Source organism: Manacus candei, unplaced genomic scaffold (genome assembly GCF_025592945.1).
Source record: "Manacus candei isolate 608988 ecotype Guabito, Panama unplaced genomic scaffold, ASM2559294v1 h1tg000076l, whole genome shotgun sequence".
Lineage (NCBI taxonomy): Eukaryota > Metazoa > Chordata > Aves > Passeriformes > Pipridae > Manacus > Manacus candei.
In genome coordinates this window covers 7818790-7842353 of record NW_026138124.1, presented here as the reverse complement: position 1 = coordinate 7842353, position 23564 = coordinate 7818790, and the positions used below count along the sequence as shown (strand labels likewise).

Here is a 23564-nt window from a genome sequence, read left to right as displayed (position 1 = left end):
TGTTACAGAACCATGGCAGGAATGGCCCTGGTGCAGCTGATCCCCCTCTGGGCAGGGGGATGGACCAGATCATCTTTTGGGGTCCCTCTTGGTGTTGGGGGTCTGATGCTCAGTCTCTACCTTGTGCTGTTTCTTGCATCAGGGCAAGTAAACAGTCTTGTACTTGCTGCTGAACCCTGGTGGCTTTGAAACAGAGCCAGGTCCCTTGGAAAGCTGTACTGTGCACGATATTTTGATTATGACTAATGCATGTGTTGTTTTGGGGGCTTTTTCCTCTTCCAAAAGGTCAGTAATTTTAGTCCTTCAAGATCTTTCTACTTATGACTTTAACACCAGTTCTTCAGTTTCCTCTATGCTATCTATGAGTGTGACAGCAGCCAAAGAGAATTAACTTTTTCTCTGGAGTTTAACTGACATTTTTGTTGCCCATGGCAGCACTGATGAGGATTGAATTTGATAAATGAAAAACTGATTCCAGGCCAGTTTTTGCTAATTTAGGTATTTAAAAGTATTGTCCAGCATGTGCTTATCTCCCCAGCTCTTGCCCAGCTATTTCCCTGTACAGCTTATACAATAGTATGTTGTTTCTCTCCCTTTCCTTCAAGTAAGCTCAGAAAATCCACATGGCTGAAACACGTCACGGGAAATGAAGCCAATCTGGCAACAACACTTTTGCCTCTATTTGCCCAGCAATTTTATAAGTTCTTTGCAGGGTGGAATTGGGAAAACTCACTGATGTGATCAGCAGCCCTCAGCTGGAGAAATGAGACTGGAGACAGCTGAGGGATGACTGAGATGCCACGTGCTCCCCACGGAACCTGGGGAAGTTCTCAGGCTGGATCCACAAGAGCCTCAGTGTCTTCTCAGGTGTGTGGAAGGCAGTTCACAGCCCAGGGGGGACAGTGAGTTGGCCCAGCCCCTCTCCAGCACACGTGGGGTATGTGATCAAGGAACAGGCCACTTAACCCCTGCTGGTTTGCAGGAAGTACTTCAGGGATGATGAAAACTTAAACTCTTTCCAACTGGTGGAAGGGAAATAACGTGGCAGTGAGCCTGGCTTGCTGCAGGTTGTCTCTAAGCAAAGAAAGCTCTATGACTTATGAAGTGTAAACCCAGATTACTAAAAAAATTAACAGCCAACTGATAAAAAGATGCTTTGGTTAGAATAAAAAAAGAATTCATGCCCACTGTATTTCAATGCTGATTCCTCCTTTAGTTTATATCCTTTGCAGAGCCTTGACCTTTGGATTGTTGAGGAACCACCCAATTAACAGTTTCCTTTTCCAGTTTGTCAACAAACCCATGTGAAAATTCAAGGGCAGTTCCTCTGACAGGTGGCAAATATTGACAGATAATGTTATAAAAGTCAGTTGTCTCAGGTTCAATCAAAAGCCAAAAAATAACTGTTCCTAATGAAGACAAGGAAGAGGTAGGAGGAGAGGTTACATGTAGTGGCAGTTTGTGGGTTCTCAGAGTCAGATTTCTCCATTGGAATGTGCTCTTAAAACAGTTGTAGTGGAAACAGCAAAACCTCTCCAAACCCCATCCAGCTCCCAGATGTGAATCCCAGCACTTTCTGTGTGGAAAATAGCAGGGAAGGGCAATAAGAATGTCTTTTATCCCAAAGCCAGTTGTAACAGCTTCTAATGTAGTCTGATTGCTAACCAAGCAAAAGATGGGAACAAATAAATACTTTAGGATTTGTTTGTTTTGTGTTATTTGGAAAATTGTTCCTACCCTTTTATAGGCAGAGACACTTGCAGAATTATTACCAATCTCTTTGTACAGCTGGTACTACAATTATTAGGTAATTTGATCAATGCTTCCCATTCTTTTGCTGGAATCTACAGCCTCTGTATCTGTGGAGAAGGGTGGAAGTATCTGAAGTTATGTCTTAAGTGCATTTTCTTCCTCTTTTTTTTTATACTTTCCCTAAATCATTAGGATTTGCCCACCAATGCACAGAAGATTTAATGAGATTTTGGAACTGACTCAGAGGAGCACCTGAAAGGTTTTCATGTATGAGGTAAATAAGTGTCATGAAGTTGAAGGATTTGCCTGAAATCTCCAGTCTGTTACTTCTGTGATGCTCCAAAGGTTCCACATTGCTTGGCAAGAAATTAAAGGAAGAAAAAACAACAACTGTGCTGCTGTAGAAAACATTAATGAAAAAAAACAACTGAACAAAAAGGCCAGGATAAGGCTTGAAAGGTGGTTTTGTGTTCTTAGCATGCTGGTTTTCACATTAGAGCTTTGTGTGCCCTACCAAAACAACTGAGCAGTGACACTGGTGCTGCTGAGAAAGCAACTGCATTGACTAAGATGAATTATATGCAATAGTGTTTTAGACTTCTTGAAAGAACCTACTCTAAGCAGAGACTGAGATGGAGAAAAACCTCAGACAAAGGTCATGATCCCTCTAAAACTAGAAGAAACCCCAAAGATATAATTAAGTAAAAGGCAGAAGAGCTCTAAGTAGAGAGAATTTATTTCTTGTAAGAGGGTAGAAAAAGTGAGTTTGGAAAATAATTCCAGCCTCCCAGCAGCAGCGAGCTGGAAATCTGTTTGAAAGGGAAGGCACAGATTCCTTGTGCCATCCCTCATCCCACCTCACAAGAAAAAATCCTGCTGTCCAGAGCAAGGGGTCTAATCCACACACAGATATTTATGCACTAAAACACTGTGCTTTGACCTCCATAAAGGTTTAGTGAGTGAGGCACAACAGATCCTGTCCTGGTAAACCCTTTGGAATGGGACAAAACAGGGGGAAGGCTGGGGATGCAAGGACAGTAACTTGTGGGTTTTTTCCCTGTCTGCAGGGAAGTGAAGATTGTCAGGACCAAACCTGATTATCTTGGAAAGCAGGGTACAGGAGGGGAATTCAGCACGGCAGGGAGGAGTTAGATATTGCTATTTTCACTAAAAGATCGACGAGTTTCTAAAACAGCTGAAGGCAAGAAGCTTCACTTGACAAAACAGTTGTAATCCACTGCCCTCAGGAGTCAATGGGAAAGCAAAAATGGTTTTAATCCCTCGTGTCTGTAACTGCAATGCCCGAGCTCTCCTTGAGATGGTGCAGGTGACTCGCCCTGACCGGCTGCTGCTCTGCCAGGGACCAGGGACAGACAGCAAAGGAAAGTGCTAATTACAGCCCTCGGCTCCTCAGTTTGCTGTTTATTTTCTTTTCAATTGTTTGGAACAAGTCTCTGAAAACTGGCAGCCGCTTCCAGCAAAGTGATGCTGCTCTAACAATCAGCTTTTCTTATTTGTCCCCATTCTGATTTTCCACTTCTTTTTCCCCTCCAAACCTGCCACCTCCACTATGGCACTATTTTGTTGACCTGTGATTTATGACTTTTTATAAAAAAATTGCGAAGGGCAGGAATGAAGAAATCCTGGATGAAAAAAGTGGAGAAAAAGCATATCAGAGGTGGAGTGAGGTATTTGGAGTAGTAGTAGGAAGAAAGGAAATGACTTATTGAGCTTACTGAGGCAGCAAAACGCCTGGGGAGAATTTGTGCTCCAAGCTTTAAAACAAAGCTAAACCTTATTTCTTTATTAAAACAATGCAAATATTCAGCAGTAGAAATTATTCTTTTCAAGCCCTTTTACTGTGATAATATCCCAGTCCTTCCTATGCTTCTGTAAACTACAGACCCACCTGTAAACTTGTAATTTACTGACTCCCTCAAAACTTCCATCCTGTTTGTTGCCTCCATCCTCATCACCATCCTGTTATTTACAGCTGTAACAACATCCAACAAAACTGCCCCTTACCAGGAAAGCTTCCCTCCTTCTCCCTCTGCCTTCATTGGATCCTGCTCTGAACGGATCAGAGCAGACAAATGTAGCCACCCACCTCTAGGAGGAAAACTGAGCTGCAGCCCTGGTGAAACATAAAGTTTATTTGGGTAAAGTGACGCAAAAATTCTTAAAGAGCTCTTTGGCAGCAGATTATCTGGAAATCAGACCATGTGAGGGGGGCTGGTGTACAAAAACCTCACCAAGGTGCTGAGTTGCCCACAGGCTGAGCTCCCGAGGCTGAAGTAAATGTGGGTGAAGGTCCCTCGGGCTTGGATAACTCCAAGGGAAGCGCTTCAGACCGACCCCAAACACAGGTATTTTATAATTTTGTCTTTAACACAGTGATGTCTAAAGTACTTTAGGAAATTCAGACAGACTCTGAGATGGCTCCTCCTCAGAGCCGACCTCCTGCAGCAGCAGACACTGGAGTTTCATTAACTTTCCTTCCTCGTTGCCTCTTTCAACTTCAGTTATAAAATCTGAAACGCTAATGACAGGCTGAAACCTGAACTGTAGATTTTGTTCCTTTTTAAGGCAACTCTCAGGTCTTTGATTAATTTTTAAAACATCAGGAAAACGTGCATCTAACAAAGCTTTGGAGGTGGAAAAAGATACGCTGATTTTTGGTGGAAGTTTGCTTTGATTTTTTAAAACTTTTAATGCTTTCTCTTGCTTTTCTGCTGTGACATGCTCTACTCTGTCATGTTCAGGCACTTGTCCAGCAGTTATGAATGTTGAGTCAAATGCCTGTAAGAAGAAAATGTTCCAACAATCTGAAATTAAGAGTTATGGCAGTTCACATAACTGCATTACAAATGTAAAGCTATTCAAAATTTACAAAAAAAGAATTAAACTATAAGGAAAAATGAGGGAAAGCAGCAGAATCTGAAGGGGGCAGAAAAAGAAAAAAGTCATTGCAAGTTGTTATTTATTTTGAAAGGGTAAAGTGAGGTTTGTTAACCATATGAAGTTATATTTTAAAAGGTAAACTGTTCTGGCACAGTAAATTATCGAACTCAATGGGACAGATTTATTGTAAGTAATAAATCAGAGGAGCATGTCCTATGTATTTATGGTCAAACACGTTTACTGAGACCAACTGGCTTGCTGGGTTAGTTTGCTCAAAAATGTGGACATTTAAGTAAGGAATGTAATATAACTGAATATAGGCAAGGACAACATGTTTTGACGTGTTAAGAAAGCCTGGGGGGGAAAGGATCATGCATTTAATGGGTCTGGGTTCTTGGAAATGTTGTGGCATTTTTGCAATGTGGGTTGTCAGTTGTCAGACTTTTACCAGGGAAGGGCTCAAACACTTGGGCTGCATCTTCTGGTGCTTTTGATGGCGAATTGACCATAATTTCCTTGGAGAGTTCTTTGCAAAGTTGTCGTACAGCAAGGGACAGCTGTGGGTCCATTTGCTAATTGTACAGGGCATGATGAATTTCAGATGGTCAAAGGAAGAAAAAATGCCCTAAGAATGGAATTTAATAACCCCCCTAAATTATTCCCACACATGGAAAGAGCTTAAATACACTGCACATTTCCTGCTTTCCTCCATGGAAATATAAACTGCTGAGTTTTCACTGGTAACAGTATTAGAGCCTGAAACGTTCTGTCTGTGTCCTGGTCTCCTTTCTGCTGCTCAGGTTTGAGCTCTTTTCCCAGCCTGTGTGTTTGCAGCTCTGTTGATCTGTATCTTGTAGAACTGTTACAACGTAATTACAACATAACGAAGCCCATCTGTGGGACAAGTGTTTCATAAAGAACTTAAGGAGAACTTGGAGCCTGAATAAAGGGCTGTAACTTGGAGATAGCCATTAACAAACCACCTTCAAAGAAACATCATCTGTTACTCAGGAATGGTGCTGTATTTATTTGGTGATGTTTGCTGTGTTACGACTCGTCCTTCAAGCTTATATAAATAATTTGAGGAAGAATACAAAAGCAATATCTTCCCTCTAAGCTTATCTGTTTCCTTGCACTACACACAGACACTCTCAAGCCACAAAATGCATTTCCCCCTTCCTGTTCTTTAAATGACTGTCACCAATTTGGCAGCATTCCCACTAAAATACAATGTCTGCCTTCTCGACAAATTTTTAAAGGTAAAAATCTCTCTTTCCTGCAGGCTTTTTAATTTCTGACTGAAACATGGATAAAATTGCAACACAAAACTCACAGCACAGGTTTATATTTCCCCAATACTGTTGCTTTCAGAAGCACTGTTTTCCCACCTTACCTATATTTAGCCTTATCTGGGAATACAGGAGTTAACTGGAGAGAGCCCACTCCTTATGCCACTCTTTGTTCACCCAGGAGGGTCACTGTCTCACCAGCACTACTTGCTGAGTACACTTGGACTCTGCTTTAGTATGTGAGCAAGCCCTTGGAGACCTGCAAATATTCATATACAGGATCCATGGTCACCTACATACTGCAAATCTCCTGTGAAACATTCACATGTTAGTGCTGTGCCAAAGCACCCAATCCAGTAACATTTAAAATCACCAGCACTGGGATCAGACCTGTTACAACTCACTGCAACATAAATTTCAGTGGGTTTTGATCACTCTATCAAAACTCAGTTCAACTAGAGAAGAATATCTCAAAAAAAAAACCCTGAATAAATCAATGTTCAGTTGTTGAGGGATGTTCTAGATATCAGCTTAAGTCTACTTTGTACCTAACACCCCAATTCTGCAGGTACCAATTATATGAGTATCAGGCTTTGAAATCTGAAATGCAAACTGTCACACTTTCTGTCAGCTTGCCTAATGGAGATAGGATGGAAAAGGATATTCTAGGTATTAATTTTTTAATTAAGTCAGTGTAACTGAACACACTCAAAATCAAAAGGCACTAATTTTTTTGCATGATGAACCTAAATATGACTCGTGTATGACATGAGTCCAGCACCTGGAAACACCCAGGTATGAGTCTGTCGGAGGGTCACGGCTCATATTTTGGCTCAGAGGTGAGAATGGTGCCTCCAGGTAAACGGCACAACCTTCTCCTGCATGGGATAAATGAGTTCTATCTCATTCGTAGTCATACAAACTTCTTGTTTGATATTCCAGATAAAAGTAATTTCCTTGGACTTTTTCCATTTATGTACAAGCCTGTGTGAACCACAAGGTGTAACTGCAGTCAGATAGGGAACTTAACCATCTGAAATACTTAGTGATAAAAGTGAGATTTAGGTCAAGTTAACAGTTTGATTCTGTTTGCCAGCACCCTGGGCTCACTCTTTGTCTTGAGGTTCCAAGTGCTTTAATTCCCTGCAAGTCCCTGCCTGCGAGCGGCCGGAGCAGTGGGAGGGACGGTGGGACCGCGAGTTCTGCTGCAGGAATGCGGCTGTAACCCGGTCAGTGGCTGCTTCTCCACAGGCTTTGCTTTGTAAAATCAGCACGTGGAATAAGAACATAATTCACATGAAGTGAAATATACACAAATCTACGAATTTTGTGGCTGTCATGACTTCTGCAGTCAGGCACAGGGGGCTGGACAAGCCCTGGGAGCTGCCCAGGCACTGCAGCCACACCTCAAACACAGAAACCTCCAGGTGACTCGAGGCTTTAAGATTTGCCTCCTTGAAGCATCTGCTGTTTGCTGTATCTCAACCTCATTGCTTTACTTTCCTAGACACACTAAAAGTAATTTTCTCCTTTAAAAAAAAACAGCTGGAGAATCACTTTGTTTTAAAGTGCTGGAAGGATTTGTTTACTCTGAGGCAGAGCATTAAAAGCAAGGGATTCCCACACCTCCAGGAGAGGTCATTGCTCCAGAAATAAACAGGAGATGAGCCACCAGTTGTGCAAAAGGAAGCAGCCCCCAGGCCAGGGATGCTCCTCGAGGATTGCTTTGCTAGAGGCAAAGGGGCCAAATTTGTGCATCAAGGCTTTTACATCATTTGTGTCATGCAGGGCTTTTACATCTACAGTGCTGGTTCAAGTTTAGCTCTGTGTGGGAGATAAATAAATATAATTTAATTAATATTTGGCTGATGTGAACTGCGTTGGTGGCTCCAGCCAAGCATGTACAAACACATGTCTTCAATTATCCATCTGGGTGTTTTCAACAAACAAGCAAAGCAGGGAATAGTTGTGGTGGACACGCTGCATGTTCCAGGGTCACTCCTCTTTAGTCACTCTTTGCACAGGGAGGGTGCCATTCCCAGCCTGGCACCTTCCACGTGCTCTTGAACGGCACAGAAATACTGAGGTGAAAACTGCCCTGCAGAATAATCTCTGGGCAGGGCTACTGAAGGGAGACAAAGCACTCGGGGCCTCCCAAGGGAGCAAAGTCACGTCCACCAAACACAGATCAAACCGAAATGAAGGCACAGATATCTGTCCTCTTCCTCTTCTTGGCTTTGCTTTCTCTTCTGTGGCTAATTATGGGTGATAAGAAGCCAAGGTCCAGTTATGTAAGAGCAACCTTTGCAACAGCTCAGACTGAAAATAGGTAATAAACTGCCATTTCTGAGATCGTTCACTGTCATCAGTCAAGCACCTGAACTACTGAGAGATCAGCACAGAGAAATGGAGGCTGAAGTGGGCAAAAATTTCCCTGGATGTCCTCCCTGCTGTCCTAGCATACCTCCCAACCCCAGAGCTCCAGTTCTGCAGCTGTTCACTGTTTGTAGCTGTTACGGTTCCTTCAAGTGTTTTTTTTCTTGAGTTGTAACAAAGCAGGGGAAAAAGTACATTCTCCCACAGTTTTTTACAGCGTAATGAAACCTGATTCTGTAACTGTTCTGTTTTCATGTGCCAACCATGCCCCCGTGAACACCACTGCATAGCCCTGGAGTCTGTCACTCCAGAGATTTCCCAGGATAACTGACAAGCTGTAGTTCTGTTTCAGAAAAAAAAATAGTTCCATCTCAAGCCCATGAAAATTCACATGCCATTTTGCATCTTTGAGGCTCAAACTACTGAAAATTCTACAAAAAATATTTCAAATAATGTTCCATTTCTTTCCTGTGGTCTGCAGAAGACCAGAAGGAGCTTAGATCTGGCTAGACAATGATCCTGATTGTCACAGATCTTGTGACAAGAGGACCTCCCCTCAGTGAAGAAAGCACAGAGAAATACCTTTGTGCAGAAACAAAGGGCTTTGCAAACACAGTAAGCATTTAAACCTCAGGTATGGGAAAATCAGTCCCAAGAGATAATGCAGTTGAATCAACATCCTTTACTGCTTTCCCATTTATGGATCAGAGGTGTAAAGTCCAGAAGGGCTCAGGTTACTTTTCCATATTCCTACCTTATATTTAATATGCTCTATACAAGGGGAGGATTGGCTGTGGCCTTTCCTAAGAGTTCTGTGTTGACAGCAGTGGTGGTAGGACTGTTGCCATCTACATAAGCTCTTTTGGGACATTTGGAAGGTTTTGGACTCCAAAGACATTCGGGTTTTCTGGTCCTGCAGGTAAAACAGAAACTCCTGTTCTTGATGTTTCAATCTTTGTGGATGATTAACTAATGGTAGCAAAGTACGTGCTCCTGTAAAAATTCAAATTAATGATGCATTGCTTGCATTATTTGGGTAAAGACAGAAGGTAAGCCTGGAGAATTAGAGATTCCTGCAAGTTATAAACAACACCTTCAAGTGACTTTTATCTCGAGAACATCCTCCTGTTTGCTCTGCAGTTTGATAACTTTCCTTCTCTTTCTACTTGAACTGAGAAATGTTTAGAAGAGGTTTAACAAGTTGTCTTTGCAAAAGGCTCAAAGCTGGGAAAAACTTGAGTTTTAATAGCACTGGTAATCAGCAAATTCTAGAAATAAGCAAGTAATATCCCTTCTCTGCTTTAGTTTTTCCTCCAGTTAAAAATGAAATAATGCTTATTGTTCTGCTAGGATGTGACAATAGTAGTTACTGTTGTAAAATGCTTTGAAAAGTTAAAAATAGATGTAATTGTAATAATTTAATCTGTGGTGGCATTTAATCTGTGGTGTAGATTGTGTGACTCTTTGCTGGCTATAAAGCAGGGTTACTACCCCAGGGAATTTACAGCACAGAGGATCAACTCCTGTGCCAGGGTTTTGTTGGGTAAAGGCAGCTGAGTATTTACATCATCTGAACGAATGAGCAGAAAACAAAGCATAACCTGCTGAATCACAACTCTTTTTCTGTTCTCTCTGTTCTGAAGGAAAAGTTATTTGTGTCACATTTTTTCTTTATTTCAGGATGGTTTATTTCCCTTGGATTCTGTTTTTAGCACATATGAAGAGGGCAGGTAAAGCCAGGGACTCTCCCGGTGCCTGTTTTTTTGCCCACTACCCTTCCTGGGGCTGGAACCACAGTGTCAGCAGATCCAAAGAGAAGGAAAGATGCTTTTATGTGCCCAAGGAGTCAAATAAAACCGGGGACAAGTTTTATCCTTTAGACTCACGTGTTAGTTCTTAGTCAAAAGAATCGAATTGAAGTTTATGATCTTTTCTTCTTGCTGTTAGTGTTGACCGAGCCTCAAGTGTTAATTGATGCAAAACCAGTGAGATTTAAATACTTTTCTGAAGTTTCATTCAAGCCTTCTAGGTCTGCTGCTAAACATAGCAGACACTGTGGGATTCTCAAGAAAGGTAGTCATGAAATGTAATTTTTATAACCATGGTTATCTCATATTTCTTTAAATAATTCTTTCCCCTTCATACTGGGTGAATCTAGAAATTGCCACAGGATGAGTGGATCAGTCACAGCTTATGAAAATGAATGTCCAAGTCACACTAAACTCTGACCTCAGTTTGCAAACTGGGAGTCCCACAAGCTCCCTGGGTGTGAATCCAGTGCTCAGAGAACAGAAGCCAGCAGGACTGTGACTGCCTGTGAGGTGTCCAACAATGCCCAAAGTCCCGCACACCTGCCTGAGAGGGTGTAGTGCAGGTACACCGACCTCTGCTGTGGAAGAGGATGACTGTTTCCTTCCTTTCTCTGGACAAAATCCTGGATGGATTATCAGCTCTGTGATTCACATTGCATGCTGTGATGGCTAATTACTTCCGACGGTATTTTAATCACAGAATCTGTCAGTTGTAACTTGAAAGTTCCCAGAATCATGGATTTGTAACTCTCTTTTAATTTCTTAGATGGTGCCTGTGCCTTCAATCTGATGGACTTAAGTATGGAAGAGGAATTCTAAAAGTGGTGGGAATAAAAGTGTGGGAAGACAAGCCACGAGGGGACTCTGTGCTGCTGCCTGTCTGCAAGTGATCAGAACAAATCCCGGAAAAAATGGAAAAACAGGCAACAAGCAATGAGACTGAGCCACTGACTTCCAAGAAAGATGTCTCAGACTGTAACAAAGGAGAAGATTGTAAAGAGAACAGACTTCTGGTCAGGAACCCTAAATCTGCCCTGCGGCTGGTGGAGGATGGCAATAAAGTCCATCCCAGCCAGGGGGATAAAGGGGAGGCTGCTCAGATCTCAAATGGTTACTCAGCAGTTCAGAGCTCGGCCCCCTGCAATGGGATGGGAGAGGTGGAGGATACCCAGGGCACGGCCCCAGCAGCCACAACCACCACCACAACCACCACGTCCACCACCTGTGGGGCTGAAGGGCAGCAGCAGCTGATGGAGCTGGAAGACAGAGAGACCTGGAGCAAAAAAATTGACTTTCTCCTCTCTGTCATTGGATATGCAGTGGATCTGGGAAATGTGTGGAGATTTCCCTATATATGCTACCAAAATGGAGGAGGTCAGTGCCCAGCCCTGTTGGCTGTTTCCTAATGCTGAACTTCCTTGCTTTATAAATGGATGACTCAGTGGCTTTTAAATTATCATGTGTACCAAATAACCAGAGGGAAATGACTTACTTTTTAAGCAGACTGGAAAACTTAAATATTGGGATAGGATAACATTAAGACGAAAGAAAAACTAGTCAGTAGGATTTAAAAAATCAGTATACAATTAGAAGCTGAGAGCAAGCTATGTGCAGAATCACCCTCCAACAGGAAACACTCAATCCCTGTCCAAAGGAGTATTTTAAAGTCAGATAAACCAACATGTGAAAACCAACTCATGAGGAAGGTGAGGTCTTAGACTGGCACAAGAGACAAAATATAAATCTAAAATCTACTCAAGGAGATCTTGGAAAGGACTTTTGTCTCCTTGATGTAACAAAGGCATTTTACTAAAGGCTAAATAAATTATTTTATCTGCAGCCCATCTCACAGCTGTACCCATTGTAGCCAGTGGAGTCTTGGTGAATCCTACATGTACTCACTACAGAAATGTGAGAAATTTGCCCTGGGTGCTGCTTCTTGTTCACACAGCTAAGTAGTTACTCTCACAAGAAATCCCACAGTAATTCAGTGTGGTGCACTGGCTATAGAGGGGATATGCATTTTCCCTGTGAGATAAAAGGAACTCCTGTTTCTGGAGTGCTGGTACTGTTGGAAGAGAAGTCCTATGCAGAGTTACAATCATGTGCTTTCTCTCTTGCAGGAGCATTCCTCATTCCTTACACAATCATGGCCATCTTTGGAGGGATTCCCCTCTTCTATATGGAATTAGCACTAGGACAGTACCACAGGAACGGGTGTATTTCCATTTGGAGAAAAATATGTCCTATATTCAAAGGTAAAGAAGGGAAATGGAACTTTATGAATAACTGGAAAATTTTCCTATAAAGATGAAATTTCTGGGAAAAAAAGGAAAATCTCATAAAACTCTTAAGGCTTGTTCTACACAAGATTTTGGTTTTTTACAAAGAAAGCTTTCCTAAAACTCTGTGTACATCTGCACGTGTGTGTACTGTTGTACACACCTATAATATGCAACTCTCAAATTGATTAGAGGCCAGTCCACTTCTCTGACCCAAGCCTGAAAATATAAATAAAAGATAGGAAAAGGGGGAGTTCTATATGCTCATTTACTGTTGTTCCCAGTGTTATAGCTCTGGTCTTGTCTTTTTTGAGACTGCAAGATGTCTATTTCTAAATTCCAGAAATTTAGGAACAGACAAAAAAAAATCTCTACAAGCATGTTCTGTCTTGTCTAATGATGTTTTAGTGGGATCAGATCCTGAGTGTTTCTGAAGTCACATGAAATTCCAGCATTGTAAACACCTGGGAGGGTATGGTTAAGTCCTGCAGAGCTGCCCTAGAAAGTCACTAATGGTAGTTGATGTGATAATTTCCTTTTATTTTTGGCCTAAACTTTACATTGACTGCATGTAATTATTTCCTGCCTCACTAGGAATTGGCTTTGCCATCTGTATAGTAGATCTTTACGTAGCCTCCTACTACAACACCATCATGGCTTGGGCCTTTTACTACCTCATCTCCTCCTTCACGGCGGAGCTGCCCTGGACCAGCTGCACCAACCCCTGGAACACAGGCAACTGCACCAACTACTTCAGCAAGGACAACGTCAGCTGGTCCGTGCACTCCGTCTCTCCCGCAGAAGAATTTTATACGTAAGTGCATGTAAGTGAGGACAGTGATAGGAGACAGTCTGGTGGAGCAGGGAGCAAGCTCTTCCTTGGAGGAGAGCAGGGCTTAATGTTAATGGTGGCCTCTTCTGAACCATTAAAATCACTGAGTATTTGTAGGTTATGTAAGCTTAGAGTGTATGGGGGTACTCAGCTGTCATCACTTATTATCCCCCACGTACCATTAACATCAAACTTTCAGCTAAAACAAAATAAATCTGAGATTACATGACTCCAAAGGCTACTTATCAAGGCCTCATGATTCCCTGTAATGCTCACACCACGGTATGGGACTGTTCAAAGCAAACTTAGGGTAAGCATTTATTAAAAAAAAATCTCTCTACTGTGTTTTTCTTTCCTCTTTCAGCCGCCAAGTTCTACAGGTGCACAGGTCTGAGGGGCTGGATGACCTGGGGGGCATCAGCTGGCAACTGACTCTCTGCTTGTTGTTAATCTTCACCATTGTGTACTTCAGCATCTGGAAAGGGGTCAAAACATCTGGCAAGGTGAATGCAAAAGCAGGATAAATCAACTTGGTACAAGAGAGTCTAGAGGCAGTTCTAAATGAGCTAGTGAACTGTCAGGGAATTGTCTCAGTGTTCATGACAGGGATTATAGGCTGATTATTTGGGAATGCTGCGGAGTGATTGCTATTGTTATCCAAGTAATACATGACACCAGTAAGTTACACCCTTGTTCTCTGGGCAAGAACAGCCCTGCCAAGGAAAGCGGGTACAGATGTGCACACTGCCTGTCTGCAGACCTTCAGAACAGCTCATGTGAAGATGTTATAAATCCTAAGAGATATAATATAACTATCTCATTCTTATTACCCCTGTTAAATTTCTACCCGTGGCAAACGCTGTGTTACCATTTTCCCTCCCAGGTGGTTTGGGTGACTGCCACGTTCCCTTACATCATCCTCTTTGTCCTGCTAGTGAGAGGTGCAACTCTGCCTGGGGCTTGGAGAGGTGTCCTCTACTACTTGAAACCCGACTGGCAGAAACTCCTGGCCACTGAGGTAAGAAACAGCATCAAAGGGCAGAGATTTGCTTTTAGCCTATCTGTGTATATCAGCACATACATACTTCAGTGTCCAAAAGAGCATGACTGAACAGATGTCTCAGCACAGGCTTAAAAGCCTGACTCCATGCTCTTGTTTAAACAGTCCTGCTATTCCTTCCATAATTATGAAGAACTTTAAAGATGAGAGCCCACCATCAGTGGCAGAATTCCCATACAGTGTGTGAATAGAATTAGCAATATGATTTGAAAGAAAACAAATGACCAGTTTTTCATTAGAAAAATGGTGAACAGGCTGTGGAGGAGGAATAAATCAGACAGGCCTGCATACACCTCCAAAATCTGGAAGGAAAGGAGGAATGAGGACGAGACTGAGTGAACAAACAAACCCCAGGCACTCCAGTATCTGATTCAGCCTTGAACTCCGTGGATGACAAATAGTCCATCAGGCCCAAGGCTGCACTTACTTCACGGCCTGTGAAAGTGTCTAGTGAGGAGGGTGATGGAAAAAAACCCAAAGCAATAAATACTACAAACACATAGATTAAAAATTTCTAATGTTTGCAAGTCTGGTGCTGCCCAGCTGATATGGAGGGTTTTGAATGAAGAGGAAATGAAAAGACACCAGTCTCTGATAAAGCAGCATCTCCAATAAGGACCCACATCTTCTGAAAAAGCAATAAAGGGCATTGATATTGTATTGGATGTATCTGGAGTGAGGACAGCAGATTGCAATCTGTGTGCTGGACGATGACAGAGCTCTGTCTGGGTGATACAGGATGGCCTCACATGATGGAAGAGAATATTAGAAATGAGTTGCAATGAACTCCATGTTTCAATCAAAAGAGGATAAATGAATGAGGACTTTCACCTTCAGAAAGAGAACTGATATTGTACTTTAGAACATTACTCATTAGGGCTGTGGCCACTTTTCAAGTACAACAGGCTTTTCATAAGAAGATCATCACACTTGCATCTGTCACGGCTACAACAAAGCTGAATTGAGTCCTAAGGACCAGAACTGCACCCACACTGTCAAACGGATTTCCACAAAGGAAAAATCTGGACAGTGTTCAGCTACTACTTAGCCTGGAGGACACAAAGCCAAACACGGGACTACTCCACAGCACACAGAGCTTGGAGGACTCCAGACTGCAAAATCATGGATAGGAAGTTCTCTATACAAAAGTGTGCAAAACTTGTGTTAAACTGATTACGAGGCAAATCACTGAATTAATCTAAAATGCTGCCAGAAGTGAAACTGCCACAACAGTGTAGAGATAAAAGAAGCACCCATAGGCACCAAAATTAGAGTAGATATTTACAGCTCTCACAGATCCATAATAATCATTCATATTTCAACATCTCTCCTAACAAAGTGTCAGTTAGACCAGGACTAGGACATAGGCAGAGCACTGAAAAATCCTTTTGGAGCCCTAAGTGATATTCTGAATATGCCAAACTCATTCAATCTGTTTCATGTCATTTTTTCTTTATTTTCAATATTTTTCAGGTTTGGGTGGATGCAGCAGCTCAGATTTTTTTCTCCCTGGGACCAGGTTTTGGGGTCCTATTGGCTTATGCCAGCTACAACAAATTCCATAACAACTGCTACCAGTGAGTTCTACCTTATTCTAAAAGTAAAATCGAGTTAAAAAATGTAACTGTGGGTACTGATGAAAAAGAAACATGGTGCTGGTGAAAGGCACTGAAATGTCAGACCTGTGTACATACAAATGAGACAGAAGTGTAACAGAACAGAAATCCTAATTGCAAGAACCTGCAAAGCAGGTTCTCTAAAGCATTTCCCCTCTGTTGTGCCCACCTTAAAGAGAAATCATTTTAACCAATTACAGCAGAGGTCTAAAGTGTAGAAAACTGTGGCAACAAAATGGACTAAACCCCTGCCAAACTATCACACTGTAATTATTTAATCTTAGGAAATGACTTCATGTTCTTGAGCTGAAAGGCAATTTATAGTTGTTTCCTTGTTAAATTGAAAAAATTCTATTTCTAACTTGTGAAATAAAATTCTCAATTCTTTAATATTCCTATATTAATTCCTGTTCTTTTAAAACAGCCAGCATTCAATCTAGTGTCAGACTAATGTTATAGCACCTGTTTGAATTTGAAGAAGGAAAAGTAGTCATGGGTTGTTTTTTTTTTTACTTTCTTTCAAACCTGCTGCTTGTTTTTTTCCCTGTATTCTCCTAGTTTTTCTAGGAGTCTGTCCAGACTGTTAACTCACCCCATCTGGTTGTAAATTACTCTTTGCAGCAGATGCACATTCCCTGATGTGAGTTAGGTCTTCTGTTGCAGAGATGCTCTGGTTACCAGCACCGTGAACTGCGTGACCAGTTTCGTGTCTGGATTTGTCATCTTCACCGTGCTGGGATACATGGCTGAGATGAGGAACGAGGATGTGTCAGAGGTCGCCAAAGACACCGGTAGGTTAATGCTCTTACACACCTCAAACTGCTTCTAAGAAAGGATATATTTGTGTGTTACCTTCTAGATCGAGAACAGCCCAAGTGAGGAGAAATATTTAGTGTTGATTCAGGATACTGACTTTATGATATGGGCACTGTTACCCAGTAGAGCTAAAAAATTAGCCCATAAATACAGCACATACAAGTCATATTGCAGCTTCACACACGTGGTGGTAACAGCCTGTGGGGAGTTTTGCCCTGGGAGATAACATGTCTCAGTGACCCAGCCTGCCCTCCCTGCAGCAGCACTGGCTGACAATTATCCCAATTCTCTGACACCAGGACCCAGCCTGCTCTTCATCACGTACGCCGAGGCCATTGCCAACATGCCAGCTTCCACCTTCTTCGCCATCATCTTCTTCCTGATGCTGCTCACGCTGGGATTAGACAGTACGGTGAGTAGTGGGGCTCCCAGACCCTCCATGTATGGCCTCAGCCCCCCAGACAGCACAGAAACAGAACTGCAAACACTGCACTGTCACTGGGGGGTTTACAGCAGGATTGGCAACTCCAGGTGCAACTATTACACCAATTTTTGCCTAAATATAATTAAATGATTTGTCACTGTCATACTGTGACAACTCCTAACAGACCCAGAAACACAACCAAAGCACTTGATGCACAAACCCCTGGTTGAATGTGGCCTTCCAGGCTCCTTCTCGTTTGTAAACCTACAAAGCAATTATTAAATTCTGGAAGTTTTTCTCACAAATGGGATTTTAAAGGCGGGAACTGGAGGTGGGAATTCTCAGTGGCACTGTGAGGAGGAGATACACTAAAAGCTTTTGATGTGAGCCTGGTTTTACAGATGGAGAATTAGCTCCTTCCAGCAAGGCTGAGCTCAGCTGATTTAACGATCTTGGTTCTACTGAATCACCTCCCACTTGTCCCCACCCAAGTGCCTGTAACACAGAACTGCCTCTGGATGACAGTCCATTCCTGCAGATACTTGAAGACTAAATCCCCATCCTAAAGAGCTTTAAAGAGCTTTCTGAGGAGAGACTAAACAGCAGCCACACCACCTCTACAGCAGAACAAAGCCCCAGTGTTTCTGTGCTGTAAAGCTCCTTTAAGTATCGAAACACTTTCAAGCAGGTAACACTGCCCTCTATTTTCCAGTGATTTTTCCATGCTTTTCAGTTTGCAGGACTAGAGGGAGTGATTACTGGAGTACTGGATGAATTCCCACATGTCTGGGGCAAACGCAGGGAATTGTTCGTCCTTGGCCTGATCGTTGTTTGCTTTTTGGGGTCACTGGCAACCCTGACATTTGTGAGTATTTCACCCACTCCCAGCCCTCCTCACTGGCAGTTTCCTGCAAAGGACATCTTGGAGAGGGTGGTATTTTTTCAAGAGAGTTTCAAGACATCAGATTAAATCTCCAGCCTGTGATCTTTATACACTAGAAATTTGTTACTTGGAATAAATGTGAACACTATTTCACTAGGAAATGTGTTGCAAAATGATCCTACTGCAACACATCATAAATGACACGGCTGCTCCAGCTGCTGCATCAGTCAGCAGACAGCCCTCCACATTTTGTGTGTGGTTTACTTCTTGTTCCCAGAAACTCCATGTTTAAAAATAACACGAATTGTTATAACTTCCCCAATGTTTAAAATGTATTTTGAATTACAAAAATTATCCCAAATGATCTGCTAGAAAATGCTGTAGTTGACTGTTGCAGTTCTCCAAAAACTTCTAGTAATGAATTTCCTGGATATCCCAGAAATCATTAGTCACACCAAAGAGTCCCTGTGGGGCTTGTGGATTTCATTCTCACAGTAAGAATTTTTTGAATAATGAGTGTAATGCCCATAAGGGAAAAAGAAAAAAATACTTGGCTTTCCTGTCATGTTTCGCTCCACTTGCTCATTTATGTGTAACTTCCTTCTCATTTAAAGTGTTTGCTCTACAAGGATGATTAGTCCCTCCCCAAGGAGCCTCCTCCTTCATGATTCTAGACCCCAAATGGGAAGAAAGCAAAGCAACACTTTATTTATTTCCTGTTCAGTTGCTATAACTCATGTTGGAGAAAGATGCCATCATAGAAGGCAGGCAAAAGCCATCCTGCCAACCACCACCAAACCCCACTTTGTTCAGTAAAATCCAGGTAGAACTGCCAGCAGGTTTTAGCTTTTCTGCATGGCAACCCCACTGGTGAGGGATGTCCACAGAGAGCGAGCAGATCACCAAGGATTTCCCTGGCAGGAACTGCCACAGAGGGACAGAACTGAGTGAATTTCCCCCCCGAGAATAAGCAGGATTTCCATCCCTGGATCCCTGGGACACTGACAATTCCATGTCCTTTCCAGGGGGGAGCGTACGTGGTAAAGCTGTTTGAGGAATACGCCACTGGCCCAGCTGTCCTGACCGTCGTGTTCCTGGAGGCAATTGCTGTGTCCTGGTTCTATGGTAGGTCTACAAACACTCCTGAGCTGCTGCAGTGCAGCATTTCCTCAGTTTCTGCAGACAAAGATCAATGATGTCTCCAGAAAAAGTTCACAAAACCTTTTTACAAACTCACTGATTACAAAATCCGTGGGAATTAATATTGTTCTCTGAGAGAAGTACAGAGACACCTAAAAGTAACAGGAGATAGAATTCAGACCAATGAAGGATTTAATATAATTAAGAGTTATAGGAACAAAACAGTCTTTGGTGCTGGATTCTGCATTTACTTGCTTGGCATAAAAAATGCTGAACATCTACTTAGGGAAAACTTAGATCTGCTGTCACCCCTCTCCTCCCACTTGTCTCCACAGGCATCACCCAGTTCTGCAACGACGTGAAGGAAATGCTGGGCTCTGCCCCAGGCTGGTACTGGCGAGTTTGCTGGGTCGCAATTAGTCCCCTCTTCCTTCTGGTGAGTTTTCCTTGGAGCTTTTTCTTTCCAGCACAAGAAAATTACCACTGAGCAAAGCAGTTCCTTAGACTCCTCAAAGCTAAATTCTGGAATTTTCTTGTGAAGTCCTTCAGTAATAATTTTCATTGAACCAAAAAGGCTCAATTAATGATAAAGCCAAAGCAATGCTGAAAGGTCTTGTTACTAAATCACGACTTTAAGGATTTCTGTAGGTGAGTTAGCTAAGTACATCTAGGTTCTGAATAACTTTCCTCCTTCCCTCTGCTGAGCAAACTCACTTTGTTTTGTTGCTTTATGTATATGTCAGCAAAATGAAGTAATAAAAGCTGGTGAAACACACTGTCAGAGGAGGAAAACCAAGATCAGTAAATACACTGTCTCAGCAACCGCTGACCGACAACTTCAGAATATTCCACTTAAATTTTACGGCAGTTAATTACAACCTTTATAAATCTATAATTCAGAATGGGAAATACTGCCCAAATATTTGACTTGGCAGTATTATTGATAACAGTTGAACATAAAGTGTTCATTTCCTGATTCAAAATTAGTTCACGGTGTCTTTTATTCTGACTGGCCTTAGTGGGAGCAGAGCAGGTCAAGATGGAGTTTATGAAGCACAGAACGTAGATTTAAGACCTGCAGAGTGAATTCAAAGCACTTGTAATGATCAAGGCATAATTAACAGACTTGCATTTTATTACTCCTGGAAAAAGAAGGGATGAAAAGGCTATAAATAAAAATGTGACACCACGGTAATTTTTATAGAACTGTTCTCTTTGTGATCCTAAACCAGCAAAATAAACAGAGGCACAGAGCTCTGGGGATGTGGTTGCCAGGCAGAGCTATCTGCATTCCCTGTGGGAACTAACCCAAAATAAGGAAAGCTCAGAAGGAATGATGTAATTTCTATATGGAAATTTTCCTGGTAATCTTGAGCTTCTGATGATACTCTGGAAAAAACAAAGTCAGAGATCCTTCCAAAGATATTCACAAATATTATTCCTGTGATATTCAACTAAAAGTATTGGTTGCTTCATAGGACATTTCTCAGCCATGAATTATATGCTCAGGAAAATGATGCAACAGCATTAACCAAGCTGACATTTCTTTCTTTTCCTATATTGACAGAGAGCAGTGCAGTGTGGAGAGAAACTGCTTTGGAAAGCATCACTTTGGTCTTTTGTTTCGTGGTTTGTTGTTGGTTTTTTGTTTCTTTTTAAAATCCCCACTAAAGTAATTCAGGATTTTTTCAGTGTCAACATGCATTGAGTCCTACTAATTTATTTATTTCAGTGCTAGGCAGGAACACAGAATTCCCCAGTGTGTGTGTGCCACCAAAATCCACTTATTCATACTTCATTTTTTCTCTTTTTCAGTTTGTCACCTGCAGCTTTCTGTCCAACCCTCCTGAGCTGAGGCTTTTTGAATATGATTATCCCTACTGGACCACAGTGGTGGGTTATTGCATAGGAACCTCCTCTGTCATCTTCATTCCCATCTACATGGTTTATCGGCTGATCATCACCCCAGGAACACTTAAGGAGGTATCCAAGATGCTCTGTCGCTTCTATTTGATGTTAGGAAGGAGCTGATTCCCATAAATATTATGAGTAGGTTTTTCCAGGGACTGATGACCTGGGATTTGGCTGTTCTGTTCCTGGCCAGATGAATGCTAATTGACTTCTGCCCATTCTGAGGGATTCAAAAGTCTCCCCAGGTCTTACTGAGGCCACTGAGATATTCTTATAAATATTATATCATGTAATTTTTTTTAAGTTCTGCTGAACTAGAGGTTCTTCCTAGAAATCACACCAGACACTGTCATGCAAAGAGGCAGTGAAAGGCTGGTTCCCTTGGGTATATCTGTAAGAAAGGCTTCTTTTTCTCTCCCATAAGATAAGATTTCTCTGCCATAAACCTGTGGCAGCCCGTGATGACAATTTTGGGATTTACTGTAAGTTCAAATAAATACCAGTTCATAAAGAATATGTTCAGTGGACTCAGGGTATCCAAGTAAACCGCAAAGTCCTAAAGCACCAATACAACAACTGCCAAGCTTTGATTTCAATTATGTTACAAATAATTAAAAAAAGCCACTGTGTACTTTTATAGCACTTTACACCCTCATAGTGCTGAAATAACAGAGGCCCGAAGTAATAAGGGGTAGTAGTTCAAGAGTAGTTTAAGTAGTTAAGTAGTTCAGTAGTTAAGTAGTAGTTCAAGAGGTGTAACTCAAAGTCATATTTTATTATAAATCTCTCTCGAAATGGCTGTCATGTATTACCTCTAAAATTAATCAATTACTAATATTGATTGCTTTCCAACAGCGTATTCTGAAAAGCATCACTCCAGAAACAGCTACAGAAATTCCCTTTGGAGACATCCGCCTGAATGCAGTATAAACACCCCGGGTTTGGGGGGAGAGGGGAGCACAAGATGTCACTTTCCCCACACTCCCCCTACCAAAGAATCCCCTTTCCAGCTGAAACAGAGGAGTTTTCCATGGAGGCTGCAGCACTGACAACAGGCATTTGGGAACGTGATGCCTCCAGCACATTCACCCAAGCAGTTCAAGGAAACCTCCTGTGCACTTCCAACCAGGCTGAACTGAGAACTGCCTCCCTCTGGAGCACGAGGACGCCTGTGTGCATGGGAACATCCCTGCTCCACTGTGGGCACCGGGGGACTGCAGCAGCCCCTCCGGGATGGGTGGGATTAGGTGTGAACCCCAGTGTGTGGCAGTGCTCCCGTACCTTCCTCAGTGTGGTCGTTCGTCCTGGGCAATGTCGTATTCGCTTTAAGGTCCTAATTGCTTCAACTACATGGAGAAATGCACAACTACTTCTGATAGCCATACATCACTCGAGCAACACAGGGTTTTATAAACTAGGAATAAAAAAAATTAGTTGATCCCCGAGGTTTGTAGTGGAGGAGACAGAGGGAGAGGAAACAATCCTGAGCAGCACTACATACAGCTCTGCACCCATCAGCACTGGCCTCCTTTTCATTTCCTGCATTTTGTAAGTGGTAACAGTTTCTACTGTTTCTTGCATCACAAGTACTGCAAAAGCAATTTTTGTGATGTTTTAGGCTTCACTTTCCTTTAGACCGAGTGGTTGAAATACTGAGAAACTGATTTCATTTACTTATATCATTGCTTTTTTTCTTCCATTTACATATCCACCTGAAAACATGCAAAATAACCAATATTTATCAGGTAGCTCAACAAGTAGCCATAAATTAAATATCAGTTTTGTACAAAACCCACTTATATGGATACCAAATGGGCTGCACTGCAATTACAAATGTTTGAGGCAAAAATTTCCTTCTCTTCAGCTCACCTTCCACTCATCTATCACATGAGTATATCCTACCCTCTGTTCTGAACAGTGAAAGGAAGTTATGAAACTGGTAAATTAGGACCATCTTTGCCTTTTAAAGAGAATTAAACTGGAGTTTTAGCTGTACAGAACCAAGTATTCCCTCCAACTTGTACATGATGCGCCTGTATTAATTTATGCAGCTGTTTAGTTACAAGTGTTGCAAGCTGATTGTAAGTCATCAGTATGTGCCTTGTACTGTAAACTGTTATTGTAATAAATTTAATATTCATAAACCATCTGTAGACATCTCTTGTGCCTCTCTCTTATGGGAAGAAGAAAGATAAAATCTCACTTGTAAGTAAAAGCAGAATATGTAGTCGAGTTTACAATATCAACAAGGCCTCTGACAAAAAGCAGAGGATTCCCTGCAGTGTTTGAACCCTGGCCCACAGCTGAACACTCTTTCATTCCATTCCAGCAGAAGAACCAATGCTCATTACATTTGTTTAGACAAAAGAGCAAAACCAAACTCCTCCACACTTGGAGCAAGTGCTCAGCTGCTTGATTAGCTTACATATGAAACTCATTCAAGTCTCTGTAAACCGGCAGGATTTGCATTT

General features: G+C 42.0%; 1 protein-coding gene across 1 annotated transcript; it reads left to right on the top strand.

Annotated features, from left to right (window-relative positions):
* The first annotated feature begins 3814 nt into the window (after positions 1 to 3814).
* On the top strand, positions 3815 to 23240 carry SLC6A4 (solute carrier family 6 member 4). The gene is made up of 14 exons (XM_051809868.1): positions 3815 to 4118; positions 10896 to 11503; positions 12253 to 12387; positions 13006 to 13225; positions 13608 to 13746; positions 14127 to 14261; positions 15777 to 15880; positions 16583 to 16710; positions 17035 to 17147; positions 17893 to 18024; positions 19068 to 19167; positions 19518 to 19618; positions 20998 to 21165; positions 21949 to 23240. The coding sequence occupies exons 2-14, from the start codon at positions 11041 to 11043 to the stop codon at positions 22021 to 22023; spliced, it is 2013 nt and encodes a 670-aa protein (XP_051665828.1). The 5' UTR covers positions 3815 to 4118; positions 10896 to 11040; the 3' UTR covers positions 22024 to 23240.
* Positions 23241 to 23564: the final 324 nt, after the last annotated feature.